The sequence below is a fragment of the Impatiens glandulifera genome, chromosome 5 (genome assembly GCF_907164915.1).
Source record: "Impatiens glandulifera chromosome 5, dImpGla2.1, whole genome shotgun sequence".
Classification (NCBI taxonomy): domain Eukaryota; kingdom Viridiplantae; phylum Streptophyta; class Magnoliopsida; order Ericales; family Balsaminaceae; genus Impatiens; species Impatiens glandulifera.
Window position 1 is genome coordinate 4466576 of NC_061866.1, and position 16545 is coordinate 4483120.

At 33.1% G+C, this 16545-nt stretch overlaps 3 protein-coding genes and 1 long non-coding RNA gene across 8 annotated transcripts; 2 read left to right on the forward strand and 2 right to left on the reverse strand.

Annotated features, from left to right (window-relative positions):
• The first annotated feature begins 897 nt into the window (after positions 1 to 897).
• On the forward strand, positions 898 to 1785 carry LOC124938882 (probable CCR4-associated factor 1 homolog 11). The gene has a single exon (XM_047479404.1). The coding sequence runs from the start codon at positions 898 to 900 to the stop codon at positions 1783 to 1785; it is 888 nt and encodes a 295-aa protein (XP_047335360.1).
• A 708-nt stretch (positions 1786 to 2493) lies between these two features.
• LOC124940582 lies at positions 2494 to 4802 on the reverse strand. Of its 5 annotated transcripts, none has more exons than XR_007099483.1 (5): positions 4664 to 4802; positions 4467 to 4580; positions 3811 to 3940; positions 2681 to 2966; positions 2496 to 2594 (listed from the first exon to the last, which is right to left on the reverse strand). It is a non-coding gene; the product is annotated as an uncharacterized LOC124940582 (long non-coding RNA). The 5 variants fall into 5 exon arrangements; XR_007099480.1 differs by having other exon boundaries at positions 4174 to 4580; XR_007099482.1 differs by having other exon boundaries at positions 2681 to 2950; positions 3811 to 4580.
• A 2708-nt stretch (positions 4803 to 7510) lies between these two features.
• LOC124938883 (probable CCR4-associated factor 1 homolog 11) lies at positions 7511 to 8407 on the reverse strand. Its single transcript, XM_047479405.1, has one exon. The coding sequence runs from the start codon at positions 8405 to 8407 to the stop codon at positions 7511 to 7513; it is 897 nt and encodes a 298-aa protein (XP_047335361.1).
• A 5479-nt stretch (positions 8408 to 13886) lies between these two features.
• LOC124937878 (phenylalanine ammonia-lyase-like) lies at positions 13887 to 16061 on the forward strand. The gene has a single exon (XM_047478209.1). It carries the CDS (start codon positions 13902 to 13904, stop codon positions 16035 to 16037), a length of 2136 nt encoding a protein of 711 aa, XP_047334165.1. The 5' UTR covers positions 13887 to 13901; the 3' UTR covers positions 16038 to 16061.
• The last annotated feature ends 484 nt before the right edge of the window (positions 16062 to 16545 follow it).

A 16545-nucleotide genomic window follows, 5' to 3' on the forward strand; every position in this document is an offset into this window, starting at 1 on the left:
CTTAGCTCATGGAGATCCAATAAGTTGTCCAATCATTTTTAATAAATGATGTTGTGAGTATTTTTAAATCGGTTCCGAATCATTTAAGATTCCGAATCATTTAAGACATGTTTGCCTGAATTAAAATTTTCTAAGAAAGGTTTCGGATTTCAGTTTTAAAATACTTCTAAACTCATAGCCAATTTTGGTTTAGTTTAATTATTTTTTTTATCTCTAATTACCTTAATGAAGTTATTCGTAAGCTTAATATTCAAATTAAAGCCTTGAATTAAAAAATGAATGTTTTTGATAAAAAAAATGGTCATTGTTGTTTGAGCATCTTTAATGCATCTTAGATTGAATGACGTATCTAGAGCATGGTCATCCGCGCCTCTATTATTATATAATTAATTTTTTATTAATTTTATTAATTTATTTGATCATATAATATTTATTAAATAAATATATTTTAATAATTAATTTTAAATGAAAAATATATATTAATGTTGAAAGGGAGTGTAGTTATTATAAATATAACTCAACTAATAAAAAATATTTTTTTTTTCAAAATAAACACAAAACTAATAAATCTGCCTAATTAATATTTAAGAAACCGAGGAGTCAATCTAAAATTAAAAAAAAAAAAAATCCTAAATCCATATAGGTATTCCTAAATAAATAAAAGATATTAAAAACTTCCTATTTTTAAAGGTTGTTTCTAATTTCTATAATATGGAAGGTATATTTGAAAAATGGAATATAAAAATTTTGAAATTGGAAATCCATACACCAAAAAGAATTTAAAATCTATAAATCCTTCCATATATATACTACAACAAGTTCAATCATCATTATTATAACTTGTTCTCTTGTTATCCTAAATAGTAAATTTAAATTAGAACTCTTTGTTTTCATATTATGGCCAATATAATTCGCAATGTTTGGAATTTCAATGTTCTACAAGAATTTAAAATCATTGATAAGCTCATCCCACTATCTTCTTATGCATCGTTTGATACGGAATTTCCGGGAACAATCTATCGCCCGAATATCCCCAAACCCTTTATTTCTTCGCTCTCTTCCAGCGACAACTACATATTGATGAAAGCTAACGTAGATATTCTCAAATTAATCCAGGTTGGCCTAACTCTCTCTTTTGTACCCGACCCACATTCTGGTATCGTGACTTCATTCGTTTGGCAATTCAATATCAATGATTTCGACGTGGATTCAGATTTTCAGAACCCTGACTCCATCATTCTTTTAAAAGAACATGGAATCAACTTTGCTAGAAACAAATCCTATGGCATTAGTTCATATTTGTTCGGCAATCTTCTAATCAGGTCGGGTCTTTTATGTCGTGCTCGTCATCTTACATGGGTGACCTTCCACGGAGCTTATGATTTTGGGTTCCTTGTCAAGATCCTGACACAAAGGCCACTTCCACCTAACTTGGTCATGTTCATGGGTGCTGTTAGAGAAATTTTCGGGGGGGTTATCTTTGACTTGAAACATATTATGAAGTTTTGCAAAGGGCTCTATGGAGGTTTAAGCCGAGTAGCGGAAATCCTAAATGTGGAGAGGATTGCAGGCCAGAGCCACCAAGCTGGATCTGATAGTCTTCTAACAATGCATGTGTTTTTCAAGCTTAGAGAAGTTCACTTTAATGGGCAATCCGATGATCATCTTTGTTTGTTCAAGAACATTCTTTATGGACTCCAATTGCCAGTATTGCATCATCCTCGTCCCATGCTGACAGTACCCATTTCGCCACAATCTTCTAGTGTAGTTATTTATAATGTCTAAATGGAAAGAAATATATACAGATGTAATGTATGAGTTACTTTTATCTTAATAGATTGATATTTTTAAATTTGTAAGGCTATTGTTTTAACTTTCATTTCAGCAAAAATGCTTAAGTGAGTTATTATCTTTTGAGTGTGTTGTTTAGTTGTACATTGCACTTTTTATTTAAAATTTATAGAATATATATCCACCTCTCTATTAATAATCTCCAAACCATATCTCGCCTTATCCGTTATCACTAATCCCTCTTTCTCTCCCTCACTTAGTATTATAAAAAAGGATACATCATTTCAACAAGCCAAACCATTCCAATGTTAAGACATGCAACATGGATAATGTTGGATCTCCAAAGACTATTCCAGCAAGATATGCATCCCCTATACATGCATCTAGGATGATTTTGGACTCTTATTAAACTAATCCATTTTATAATTCAGTTCATGGTCAGAGATTGTGATAAAATAACATTTTTTACATGTCAAGAATAGGCAGCATCAACACATTGTCTTTTCATGATTAACTATATTCTTGACAATTCTAAAGATATGTAAAAGGATGATCAAGATATGTTTCCCATAAACATGAAATTGAGATTATATATTATAGGCTAAATGGAATACTTGAACAACTACATACAAAATCAATAAATCATACCTGAGAAACTATGCAACATCTTCTGCATTTGGATTAGCCATTGATACTACATATTTGAATCTTGGTTGTGTTGTTCATTAGATTATCCGATAGGATTGAATTGGAATTATCCTCATGGATTCCAACAAGTTGAGCTTTAGCCTCAATTACAACACCTATAAAACAAAAAACACAAATTAAAGAGAACCTAATATGCTTAAACCGGTAGAATTCATGTGATCTCAACCAATCAATTCCGTACTCTTAAGCTTCTAGATGCGGAGAAATATTCAAACGAGCGAAAAAGAAAATTAATTATAGGGATGAAGGTGCTTGCTGATCATGCCTTCTGCCCCGTTCCACTAAATTTATGATGATTGGGCCTTGTTTGATTTTGAAATTTAACCATGTTCAAGAAGACTTTCAAGATCACATAGGCCTATCAGGATGACCCAAGACCCAATTTGACCAGCCCTTGCCACTTTTGACTCTACCGCTGCCGACAGCTGCCGCAGGCGATTTTTCTGGCGACCTTTTTTTTTCAAAATCTGCAAAATTATAAATACAAAACTAGTACTAGGTATTTAATACATGTACCCCTATTTATAGTATTTGTTTATCTTTGTTATCACTCAGGAGAATTAGCCAGATAGAATTTAATTAATTCGGATTTCGGTAGGTACGATTATTTTCGAACTAATTATTTATTTTTGATTTAGTTCAATGAGTTCATGTAGGAATTATGTTAGATAATTTTGTTGGCTCAAAATTTGTTATGAAGTTAGTGGATGTAAATTTTGTTCATGAAAAATAAAAATTTAAGTGAGTTAATAGGATTCAAAGTGATCATCAAAATAAAAAATAATGCATTAAGTGTCAAGATTATAATCACAAAAATATAAATGCTAATTTATTCGAAAACTTAACAATTTGTGTATCTTTTTCTATCCTAATTTACACTACTATTAAGTTTATAGTGGTCTTTCAACTTTTGATTTTTTTTTTTTACTTTTTTACATTTACTTTATTCATATCTAAAACCTTAAATTGTTCATCAATAAACTTCAAATCTTTATTATTATTAAAATTTAAAACAAGCTTTGGAAATTTCAATAAACCCACATTTTTCTTCTCTTGAGTCTTGATCTATTATTTTTCACTAATCCTATAGAAACAATATAATGTCTCAATCGCCTCTATATTAGCATAAATCACTCCCTCATTATCACTATATATAAATGACAAATTTATTAATCGATTAATTTTAATGTTATTGGTAATTTATATCCGATTTTTTTGGTTGGGAAAAAATATTGTTTAAAAAGAATTAAGTTAGTAAGTGAATAATTTTATTTTTTTAAGTGAATAAAAGGAAAATGATGCCATAAGAACCTGCTCTGGACGGAAGAATAGCCTATTCATGTTAGCCAACTCCACTTTGTCATAATCATACAACAAAAGACGGCCTACCCCGCATCTTGTTAACATTTCGGCAGCAATCGGAACCCACTCCACCTATTCCCTGTGGATTGAGACAGGAGATAATAATACCTCTAGATCAGTGTTGTTTAGAAGGAAAAATTATTAGAAATTGCACGATAAAATGAAATTCATAAAACACAGTGTGTCATAAAAATAGGAGTATCAAACAAAATACTTGATTATTCCTCCTAAGGTTTGCAGTTTGCATCCGGATATAGTTGAAAATGAAGATTCATGTGATTGACAGGATCAATGATGTAATATCATATTTACCTCGCCATGGAATTTAAAACTGAAGGAAGAGATATGGAATTTCTAGTCCTTGTACTTCCAAGTCAGTGTATGCATATGAAGATACAAATCTAGAGCTAAACGCAATCATCTCAGGAAGTAAAGTATCTGAAGTGATCAAACATCAAAAAGTGCAATGGTTTGCATAAAAGCAAGTTGAGCACTTTCTTTTCCACATCCCTATACCCAATGGTGACAGAAAACCTGTACAGAGAATGAAATACAACCAAATCCAAAACAGCCTGGAACAATAGAGAGAAGAGGATGGTACATACAACAATGGCAACAGAGAACTCCCGTATTCTTTCATAATTATCAACAATTCCCATTCTTTGAAGTGCCATCAGCCTACTGTAAGGATTACTATCCAGCACCTCAGCACTCATAGTCTGTCACCAAAGGTTACGAAAACTATGAGTTGTGATATCACTAAAAATTATTATAAAGGAAGAGATTATGTATAGTCATAAACCTGGACTTTTGAGCGGTGAACTGGTACAGACTTTGCTAAATCAGTCAATCGATCTACCTGCAATTGCAACTAAAAGACTTACTTGTAGGGCCCCGGAAATAGCAGGAATCAATGCTTCATTCATCATTCCATCAGCCTGCACAATTATGTAACTTATTTAAGAAAGAAGAACAAAAACAGAACAGACCCAAAATTAATGTTCATTATCTATAGAATAGTGAATTATAAGCAAACTGGAAAAGCAAAGATGTCTTTCCTCTGCAAAATGGAAATTCAACATCAAATAATTTAGCTTTGCAGAACTGAGAAATGGTGTTCACAAGCTCCATCAAATGAATCTTTATGATAAACACATAAGATCGGATATCCAGAGAGATGAATACGACGAGGGAGGGCCGGAAAGAAGAAGCATCAAGTGAGACTGGTCTTGATACGAATTGTCTTGACGAATTATGGGTGATGAAAATAAGAAGAACCTGTCCACCATTCTTCAGCTGTCTACAAAACTGTCAAGCAAATTCATTGAATCATTTAGGGCAACCAATTGACGATTAATCGAACTGTTAGGTAATGAAGAAAAGTAAAAGGCAAAATGCATACATAAGCCGATGAACAATAAGGAGCAAAATGCAAGAACGAACTCCTAACGAGAACTGAAAGTATAGATTGTTCTCCAGAAGAACAAAAGGAAATGTAGAGTGAGAAAAGAAGATTAAATAGCCTTCTAAACAACACTGATTGCAGCCGAAATGTTAACAAGATGCAGGGTAGGCCGTCTTTTGTTGTATGATTATGACAAAGTGGTGAATAGGCTATTCTTCCGTTCAGAGCAGGTTCTTATGGCATCATTTTCCATTTATTCACTTAAAAAATCAAAATTATTAGCTTATTAACTTAATTCTTCTTAAACAATATTTTTTTCCAACCAAAAAAATCGGATATAAATTACAAATAACATTAAAATTAATCGATTAATAAAATTGTCATTTATATATAGTGATAATGAGGGAGTGATTTATGCTAATATAGAGGCGATTGAGACATTATATTGTTTCTATAGGATTAGTGAAAAATAATAGATCAAGACTCAAGAGTAGAAAAATGTGGGTTTGTTGAAATTTCTAAAGCTTATTTTAAATTTTAATAATAATAAAGATTTGAAGTTTATTCATGAACAATTTAAGGTTTTAGATATGAATAAAGTAAATGCAGAAAAGTAAAAAAAAAAATCAAAAGTTGAAAAACCACTATAAACTTAATAGTAGTGTAAATTATGATAGAAAAAGATACACAAATTGTTAAGTTTTGGAATAAATTAGCATTTATATTTTTGTGATTATAATCTTGACACTTAATGCATTATTTATTTATTTTGATGATCACTTTGAATCCTATTAACTCACTTAAATTTTTATTTTTCATGAACAAAATTTACATCCACTAACTTCATAACAAATTTTGAGCCAACAAAATTATCTAACATAATTCCTACAGAACTCATTGAACTAAATAAAAAATAAATAATTAGTTCGAAAATAATCGTACCTACCGAAATCCGAATTAATTAAATTCTAACTGGCTAATTCCCCTGAGTGATAACAAAGATAAACAAATACTATAAATAGGGATACATGTATTAAATAACTAGTACTAGTATTGTATTTATAATTTTGCAGATTTTGAAAAAAAAGCTCGCCAGAAAAATCGCCTGCGGCAGCGGTAGAGTCAAAAGTGGCAAGGACTGGTCAAAGTGGGTATTGGGTCATCCTGATAGGTCTATGTGATCTTGAAAGTCTTCTTGAACATGGTTAAATTTCAAAATCAAACAAGGCCCAATCATCATAAATTTAGTGGAACGGGGCAGAAGGCATGATCAGCAAGCACCTTCATCCCTATAATTAATTTTCTTTTTCGCTCTTTTGAATATTTCTCCGCATCTAGAAGTTTAAGAGTACGGAATTGATTGGTTGAGATCACACGAATTTTACCGGTTTAAGCATTTTAGGTTCTCTTTAATTTGTGTTTTTTGTTTTATAGGTGTTGTAATTGAGGCCAAAGCTCAACTTGTTGGAATCCATGAGGATAATTCCAATTCAATCCTATCGGATAATCTAATGAACAACACAACTAGGATTCAAACATGTAGTATCAATGGCTAATCCAAATGCAGAAGATGTTGCATAGTTTCTCAGGTATGATTTATTGATTTTGTATGTAGTTGTTCAAGTATTCCATTTAGCCTATAATATATAATCTCAATTTCATGTTTATGGGAAACATATCTTGATCATCCTTTTACATATCTTTAGAATTGTCAAGAATATAGTTAATCATGAAAAGACAATGCGTTGATGCTGCCTATTCTTGACATGTAAAAAATGTTATTTTATCACAATCTCTGACCATGAACTGAATTATAAAATGGATTAGTTTAATAAGAGTCCAAAATCATCCTAAATGCATGTATAGGGGATGCATATCTTGCTGGAATAGTCTTTGGAGATCCAACATTATCCATGTTGCATGTCTTAACAAATGGAATGGTTTGGCTTGATGAAATGATGTATCCTTTTTTATAATTCTAAGTGAGGGAGAGAAAGAGGGATTAGTGATAACGGATAAGGCGAGATATGGTTTGGAGATTATTAATAGAGAGATGGATATATATTCTATAAATTTTAAATAAAAAGTGCAATGTACAACTAAACAACACACTCAAAAGGTAATAACTCACTTAAGTATTTATGCTGAAATTAAAGTTAAAACAATAGTCTTACAAATATAAAAATATCAATCTATTAAGATAAAAGTAACTCGTACATTACATTTGTATATATTTTTTCCCATTTAGACATTATAAATAACTACACTAGAAGATTGCGGCCAAATGGGTACTGTCCCTACTGTCAGCATGGGACGAGGTTGATGCAGGACTGGCAATTGGAGTCCATAAAGAATGTTCTTGAACAAACAAAGATGATCATCGGATTGCCCATTAAAGTGAACTTCTCTAAGCTTGAAAAACACATGCATTGTTAGAAGACTATCAGATCCAGCTTGGTGGCTCTGGCCTGCAATCCTCTCCACATTTAGGATTTCCGCTACTCGGCTTAAACCTCCATAGAGCCCTTTGCAAAACTTCATAATATGTTTCAAGTCAAAGATAGCCTCCCCGAAAATTTCCCTAACAGCACCCATGAACATGACCAAGTTAGGTGGAAGTGGCCTTTGTGTCAGGATCTTGACAAGGAACCCAAAATCATAAGCTCCGTGGAAGGTCACCCATGTAAGATGACGAGCACGACATAAAAGACCCGACCTGATTAGAAGATTGCCGAACAAATATGAACTAATGCCATAGGATTTGTTTCTGGCAAAGTTGATTCCATGTTCTTTTAAAAGAGTGATGGAGTCAGGGTTCTGAAAATCTGAATCCACGTCGAAATCATTGATATTGAATTGCCAAACGAATGAAGTGACAATACCAGAATTTGGGTCGGGTACAAAAGAGAGAGTGAGGCCAACCTGGATTAATTTGAGAATATCTACGTTAGCTTTCATCAATATGTAGTTGTCGCTGGAAGAGAGCGAAGAAATAAAGGGTTTGGGAATATTCGGGCGATAGATTGTTCCCGGAAATTCCGTATCAAAGGATGCATAAGAAGATAGTGGGATGAGCTTATCAATGATTTTAAATTCTTGTAAAACATTGAAATTCCAAACATTACGAATTATGGTGGCCATAATATGAAAACAAAGAGTTCTAATTTAAGTTTACTATTTAGGAAAACAAGAGAACAAGTTATAATAATGATGATTGAACTTATAGTATATATATGGAAGGGTAAAATTCCTTTTCGTGTATGGATTTCCAATTTCAAAATTTTTATATTCCATTTTTCAAATATACATTCCATATTATAGAAATTAGAAACAGTCTTTAAAAATAGAAAGTTTTTAATATCTTTTATTTATTTAGGAATATCTATATTGATTTAGGATTTTTTTTTTTTTAATTTTAGATTGATTCCTCGTTTCTTAAATATTAATTAGGCAGATTTATTAGTTTTATGTTTATTTTGAAAAAAAAAATATATTTTTTTATTAGTTGAGTTATATTTATAATAACTACATTCCCTTTCAACATTAATATATATTTTTGATTTAAAATTAATTATTAAAAATATAAATTTATTTAATAAATATTATATGATCAAATAAATTAATAAAATTAATAAAAAAAATTAATTATATAATAATAGAGGTGTAGAATACATTTAAAAATTATATTAAATTTTTATAAATTTATTATAAATTTATTTATTTATATTTTAATATATTAAATATTATTATCAATTAATATTTTTACAAATATTACTCTATACTAATTAATTTAAAATATTTAGAAAATTATAATACAATAATTTAATAAAAATATTACAATTATCTTATTTTAAATTTCGTTAATACATTAACATATATATATAATGATAAGCATATTAACAAATTTAATTAATAATTTAATTTAGCATAAAGTCTATCCATTTATTTTAAAGTTAGATAACCTAATTCTAACTATTTCCCATAAAATATCTTGAATGATATTATTAAGAGTATATATTTATTTATTTATTTTTGTAGGTGTACAATATTTTCTTCACAATTATTTGAATTTTTATTTTTTATTTTTTCTTATATTATAATTTCTTATATCTCATATTTAATTTTCATCATTAATTTTAAATATATATATATATATTTTTAATTTTTGATTATTTTCTTTTCTCATATCATATTAAATATATAATTTTATATTTTATATAATACTACATTTTTTTTTATAAATGCATTTACCATTTTTTTCACAATCAATTAGATTTCTCTCATAATTTTTTTCTTATATATATATATATATATATATATATATATATATATAAACATTTTATTGATAATTTTTTCATAACTTTTATTCATAGTAGATTAAAGAAAAAATAGCCATTATTTGTGTTAAGTAAAATTTTTGCATATCTGCTTTTATATATATATATATATATATATATATATATATGATTCATAACCATTGGAATCAAACATCATCAATTTGATTCCAACTTTCAACTTTTATCCATATATAACAAACTCCAAAATTTTGAAAAGAACATGGAATGAAATAATAAAATATGTGTGACTAAGTATGTTTAACTTTAAACAAACTCCATATTTAATCATGACTATTATTATTTTTTTTAAAGTAAAAAAAAATAAGTTGGATGCAAAATGAAAACTAGTCAACAAACAAAATATTATTATTTAAATAATCAATTTGGTAATATATAAACACATTTGGTATGGGTGGATTTAGTCGTTATTTTTCCATTTACAATTGCAAAACATTACCATAATCATTCACTTCCATACACATATAACATTGAACACAGGTGAGAGAAAAGCTCTAGAGATACGATAAACACGATTGATACGATCGGCACGATTGTCACATCACAATCGACGGCACGATCAACATGGTTGACACAACACAATCGACGGCACGATCGTCACGAACGACACAATATGCAAAAATGGCACGATTGACATAGCCATAGAATCCCCTGTTTCGCAAACGTTAGTAGGGTTTCAATCGTACAGATCGCGTTTCGTTGTATTCGTCGCGATACGAGCGACACAGTCAATACCGCACAATCGAAGTCAAGATCGGCACAAACGACCCGATCGCCACGAAATGCACGATCGACAGTGTCGCGGAAACCTTGGTTGGATCATTCACAAGCGCCGTTAGGGTTTCAACCGTTATAAATCCGTTTGCTTTTGTCATTTCGAATCAGGAAACATAAAAGCTTCTGCAATAGAGAATCTCTCTTCTTTGTCAACCTTTGGCTCAAGTCTGACCAATTCTCTTAAACAGGCACCTGAGGTATCAAATTCCTGCTCCACTCACCCAAAGAAAGTCCAGGATACAGATAACCAATAGATAGGAAATAGGGGCACATACCCCATTACGTCTCATAAAAACAAAGACACTCTGGCTAAAGAAGGAAAAGATGGAACCCCTGAATTCGTGAGCAAGAGCATAAATGTCAACTCTGGAAAAACTCCAGGTATGCCTTCTTCCACTATAGCATTCGATAATTCTGTTAAAATAAATGTCAACGGAGATAAGAGCAAAAGTGAAATATATAATGATTGCCTAAATAAACAAACTTTTTCAAATGAATTTGTTGCTGATTCTTTTGGGAATCAGAATCAATCTGATAAAACTGGTAAGTCACAGAGGAAAAAAGGAAAGCAAAATAAAAGAGATGCGACCAGTAAGAAGAAGGAAATTACAGAGGACAAAAGGAAAATAGTGTTGGTCTGAAAGAAATCAGGGTTGAAAACAAATGTCAGAATAATGCAGTAAACAAAAAAGTATGGGAAACATGAGAAACCTAAGAGAAGAAAAAAGGCAAATGGAGGGTTGGTTTTAATGAGAGGGCAAACCTCAAAGGGCTGAGAAACCAAATTTTAAGGATGCTGATGCAAGCTAAGAATGGAGAAATGATTCTCAACAAAGAAAGGGCTCAACAAATCACTATTCAGGTAAACTTGCACTACCTCCACGATTGGAACCTTCTAAAAAAATAGGAGTATGACATTATTGTTAGCTGGTCCGTCAACACAATGAAAGAGTTGGAAAAATGTACTAAGACAAAGGTTTATACTCTGAAGAAGAACCCAAATTGTTAGGTTGATCAAGTCTGAAAGAAGAATCCAGACACAAAGCAGGGTCAAAACTTAGCAAAAAAAAGTGAAAACAAAATCTCAATAAATGGACAGATTTTCCTAGGTGCGTTCAAATCAAAGGTGGAAAAACTCGAAAATCCCTTTGAGTTTAAACTACCATCAGACGTGGAAGAAAAATGCGTTCGATCATGGGAACAGGTGATGGTGGGTAATTATATTGGGAAAGAATCTACCACTTTGATGCCACCAAGGAAGAACTCATGAAGCAATGGGGAAAAAAGGTCTAATGAAGATCACCTCTAACAATCACGACATGTATTTCTTGAAATTCAATCAAGAGGCTAGTCTTGAGAAAATTTTAGAGTTGGGACATACACACGTGGGGAAAAAATGCATGAAGCTCGAAAAATGGAAGGACGGTACGAGCTATGACAGTATTCCAAAATAAACAGTGCAAATCTGGTTCAAGTTACGAAATATCCCTCCCCACATGTACAACGCGGAAGCCTTAAGCCATTTCGCTAGCCTTCTAGGAAACCCGCTATACATGGACAAAATCACTGAGGAAAACGAAAATCTCACATATGCTAGGATGAGCGTTAAAGTTCAACCCAGAAGCGTTCTCCCCAACGAAATTACAGTGGTGGATCGAAAGGGAAATGCTACCAAGATGGGCATACACTATGAATGGCGACCGTACAAATGCGTGAACTGTAGTACCTTTAAACATTATATAATGAGATGCCCTAAATTAATGGCCAACCAAAAAGCAAACCAGGAACAACAAATACAGAATGGAGAAGCCAAGCAACAAAAGGTTCCTAGTACAAATGAAACAGTTGTGGAAAAACAAGCAGAAAAAGAAAGCAATGTCAAAGGGAAAGATGTTCATAATTCGGATGAAGGAACAAAAGGAAATCAAACTCAAAAGAGGGAAGTAAGAAAGGAAAAGAAATTGATAAAACATGAGATTTTGAAGAAGATAAACCTAAATGTAAGGAAGAGGAAGATGCAGAAGATGAAAGCAAAGATACAACAGAGGAGAATGAAACTAAGGTTGTTGATCCTCAAACACGGAAAACTGAAGTAGAGAAAAGTAGTGACAAAAATCTTGAAATCCTGAACATTTTACTATGTTAGTACGAGTTCATATATAGGAAGATTAAACAATAAGAGCAGACAGACATCATTATCTGCTTCAATTCAATCTCCCTTCATGAAGAACGCGACAAGATTGGGACGTGGAAGAAGGCAATATGGTCAAAAGGCGGATATGGAGACAACATAGGTTGTGATATCTAGATTGTAGTCTTTATTCATTTTAATCTGTGTTTTGTAATGTGATTTGACTGCCACCATTCAGAAACTTTTGAGTGTTTTGTTTGTCATCTTACAATCAAAACTAGAGTTTGTCTAGTTTTGATTATTAACTCCTCCCACTTTAGGACTTTTTAATGAAATGGTGTTAAACTGTTTTAAAAAAAATATATCAAATAAAAGTTTGAGTTTTAAAATAGAAGGTTCAATGCATTACATGTTGGGTGGGGTTTATTAATACTTTAATTATAAGGTGGATTAATTTTTTAAGTAGATAAGAGTTTCAAGCTTACCCACTAAAAATAATGATGATTATAAAAAAAAAAGTTTAAATTAACCATTTATACGTGTGCATTAAACATGAAAAATGTGAACACATGTTTTGCTTTCAACATAAAATAAAAGGAAAAGCCATATAAATTGTGATAATACAATAAACTAAATAAATATTAATAATACAAACATTATAGACTTTATATGTATTTTCTAAAAACTATTAAAACAAATGATATCAAAATAATATGGAAAATAGATCATCAAGGAAATAAGTAAAGAGATCTCCACCTCATTTTTATGCTAAAGTTGTTTTAAAAAAAAATATCTTATATATTAATACCTTTTAAACTTTACTAACGAAATTCAAACTTTTTAAAATTATTAAATTTAAATAATATGTAAATAATTTTTTTTTTTTAAATATCTATATCAAATAACTTCAATAATCAATTAAATTACATTTATTTTACTTTTATTAAATTTTAAATATAACAAACTTTTATTTATTTATTTAAGGGTTGTTGATTATATTTGTAATCAAATTATTACATAATGCCAAGCAAACAATTTAATTTAAATTATTTAAACAAATTTCTAACCTCACCAACCGCACCTCACTACTTCCTTCCTTCTGGTTTCAACAACTTCAAGCCCTAAAAAAAGCCAGTCAACAATAACATGCTATCATATCCCAGCCCTCCATCTCACTTCATCAACGGCCCATCTTTCTTTTCAACTAACATACACACCTACTACTACCACCAATTATCTATATAAGCCAATCCTTTTACCACAATTTTTCTCAGGAAATTCAACTTCAATTTCCACTCTAATTTCATTACACAATCATCTTTCATAAGATACCCACAAGACCCTAGGCTTTCACTACACCAAGAAACATCAAATGGGTAGCAATATTAATAATCACCAAAACGAGGGATTCTGTCTGAATGATCCTTTGAACTGGGGGGTAGCCGCGGAGGCGCTCACGGGTAGCCATTGGGATGAAGTTAAGAAAATGGTGGCCGAATTCAGGAACCCTGCGGTTAAACTCGGGGGAGAAACCCTCACCATATCTCAGGTGGCGGCAGTTGCAACTGCTGCTGGTAGTATTAATACTGTTCAAGTGGAGCTAGCAGAGTCCGCCAGGGCTGGTGTAAAGGCTAGCAGCGACTGGGTTATGGATAGCATGAATAAAGGGACCGACAGCTACGGTGTAACCACCGGCTTTGGCGCCACCTCCCACAGACGAACCAAACAAGGCGGCGCTCTTCAAAAAGAACTTATTAGGTTTCTGAATGCTGGAATCTTCGGAAATGGAACAGAGACATGCCATACACTTCCCCAATCCACGACAAGGGCAGCCATGCTGGTTAGGATCAACACTCTCCTCCAAGGATATTCAGGTATCAGATTTGAAATCCTCGAAGCCATCACTAAGTTCTTAAACATCAACATTACCCCATGCCTCCCACTTCGAGGCACGATCACTGCCTCCGGAGATCTCGTCCCCCTCTCCTACATCGCAGGGCTCCTCACGGGTCGACCAAATTCTAAGGCAGTTGGGCCCAATGGGGAGCCCCTGAACCCCGAGCAGGCTTTTCGCATGGCCGGGGTCGAGGGTGGCTTTTTTGAGCTTCAACCCAAGGAAGGCCTTGCTTTGGTCAATGGAACGGCAGTTGGCTCTGGATTGGCTTCAATTGTGCTGTTTGATGCCAACATATTAGCCCTTTTGGCTGAAGTTCTATCAGCAATTTTCGCTGAAGTGATGCAAGGAAAGCCAGAGTTTACAGATCACTTGACGCATAAATTGAAACACCACCCTGGCCAGATCGAGGCCGCGGCTATCATGGAGCATATTTTGAAAGGGAGCTCGTATGTTAAGGCTGCCGAGAAGTTACATGATACGGATCCTTTACAAAAGCCAAAACAGGACAGGTATGCTCTTAGGACATCCCCACAATGGCTCGGCCCTCAGATCGAGGTCATCCGGTCCTCTACCAAGTCTATCGAGAGGGAGATCAACTCGGTGAACGACAACCCATTGATCGACGTCTCCAGGAACATGGCCTTGCACGGTGGAAACTTCCAGGGCACCCCGATTGGTGTATCGATGGATAATACCAGGTTGGCTATTGCAGCAATTGGAAAGTTGATGTTTGCACAATTCTCTGAGCTTGTGAATGACTTTTACAACAACGGGCTGCCTTCTAATCTCACTGGCGGGCGAAATCCTAGCTTGGATTACGGTTTCAAGGGGGCCGAGATCGCCATGGCATCATACTGCTCGGAGCTCCAGTTTTTGGGAAACCCGGTGACAAACCACGTTCAGAGCGCAGAACAACACAATCAAGATGTCAATTCTCTCGGTCTGATTTCGTCGCGAAAAACTGCTGAGGCCATTGATATCTTGAAGCTCATGTCCACCACTTTCTTGGTGGCACTTTGCCAGGCTATTGACTTGAGGCACCTGGAAGAAAACATGAAGAGCGTAGTCAAGAACACGGTTGGACAGGTTGCCAAACGTGTCCTGACCATGGGAACGAACTGTGAGCTTCACCCATCGAGGTTTTGCGAGAAAGATCTACTGAGAGTTGTAGACCGCGAGTATGTGTTTGCTTACATCGACGATCCTTGCAGCTCGATGTACCCATTGATGCAGAAACTTAGGGGAGTTCTGGTTGAGCACGCCCTTAAGAATGGGGAAGCAGAGAAGAATCTGAACAGCTCAATCTTTCAGAAGATCGCAGCTTTCGAAGAAGAACTGGAGGCCCTTTTGCCGAAGGAAGTGGAGAGTGCCAGAGCCGCGTTCGATGAAGGGAAGGCGACAATTCCAAACAGGATCAAAGAGTGCAGGTCTTATCCGTTGTACAAGTTCGTGAGGGAAGAAGTGGGGACTGAATTGTTGACAGGAGAGAAAGTGCGGTCGCCTGGAGAGGAATTCGATAAGGTGTTCTCGGCCATGTCCAGGGGAGAGATCATTGACCCCTTGCTGGAATGTTTGAAGGAGTGGAACGGTGCTCCAATTCCAATATGTTAACTTATATATATTTTTTTAAATTTCAAATCTTTTGTTGAATGATATTACTCTTTTTTAATTAATATGTAAATTAAAATCATCTCAAAAAATGATGGGTTGAGAAAGTGTTATTAGGAAAAGAAACAAAAGTTCTAATACTTAGCTCAATTTGTTAATAATTTTTACTAATGGATTAAAATATAAAAAATGGTGAGACAATATATCTAACGTTTTTTTTTTATATTGGTAAGGATTTTATTCCTATTAATGATAAAGTTCAAAAAATCAATAGTAATAAAAAAAAGTGTTGATCAAATTCATTAGGTACAAACTCAACAACCTCAAAATTAAGTATCTTTACGACAATTCAATTTAATCGAAGTACTCTTTATGAATACTTTTATGGCACTCGTTGCATATTTTGATATGAATCTTTACCAAAATAGATGTTAAGTAGTTTCTCAATGGAGACATTGAAAAATAATTTGGTGGAAAGAGAAAATTTTGTATCGAGAAAATAAATTAATAT

Bases quoted from the DNA above. Each gene is read 5' to 3' on its own strand.
- LOC124938882 (XM_047479404.1), top strand. From the start codon at position 898: ATGGCCAATATAATTCGCAATGTTTGGAATTTCAATGTTCTACAAGAA.
- LOC124938883 (XM_047479405.1), bottom strand. From the start codon at position 8,407: ATGGCCACCATAATTCGTAATGTTTGGAATTTCAATGTTTTACAAGAA.
- LOC124937878 (XM_047478209.1), top strand. From the start codon at position 13,902: ATGGGTAGCAATATTAATAATCACCAAAACGAGGGATTCTGTCTGAAT.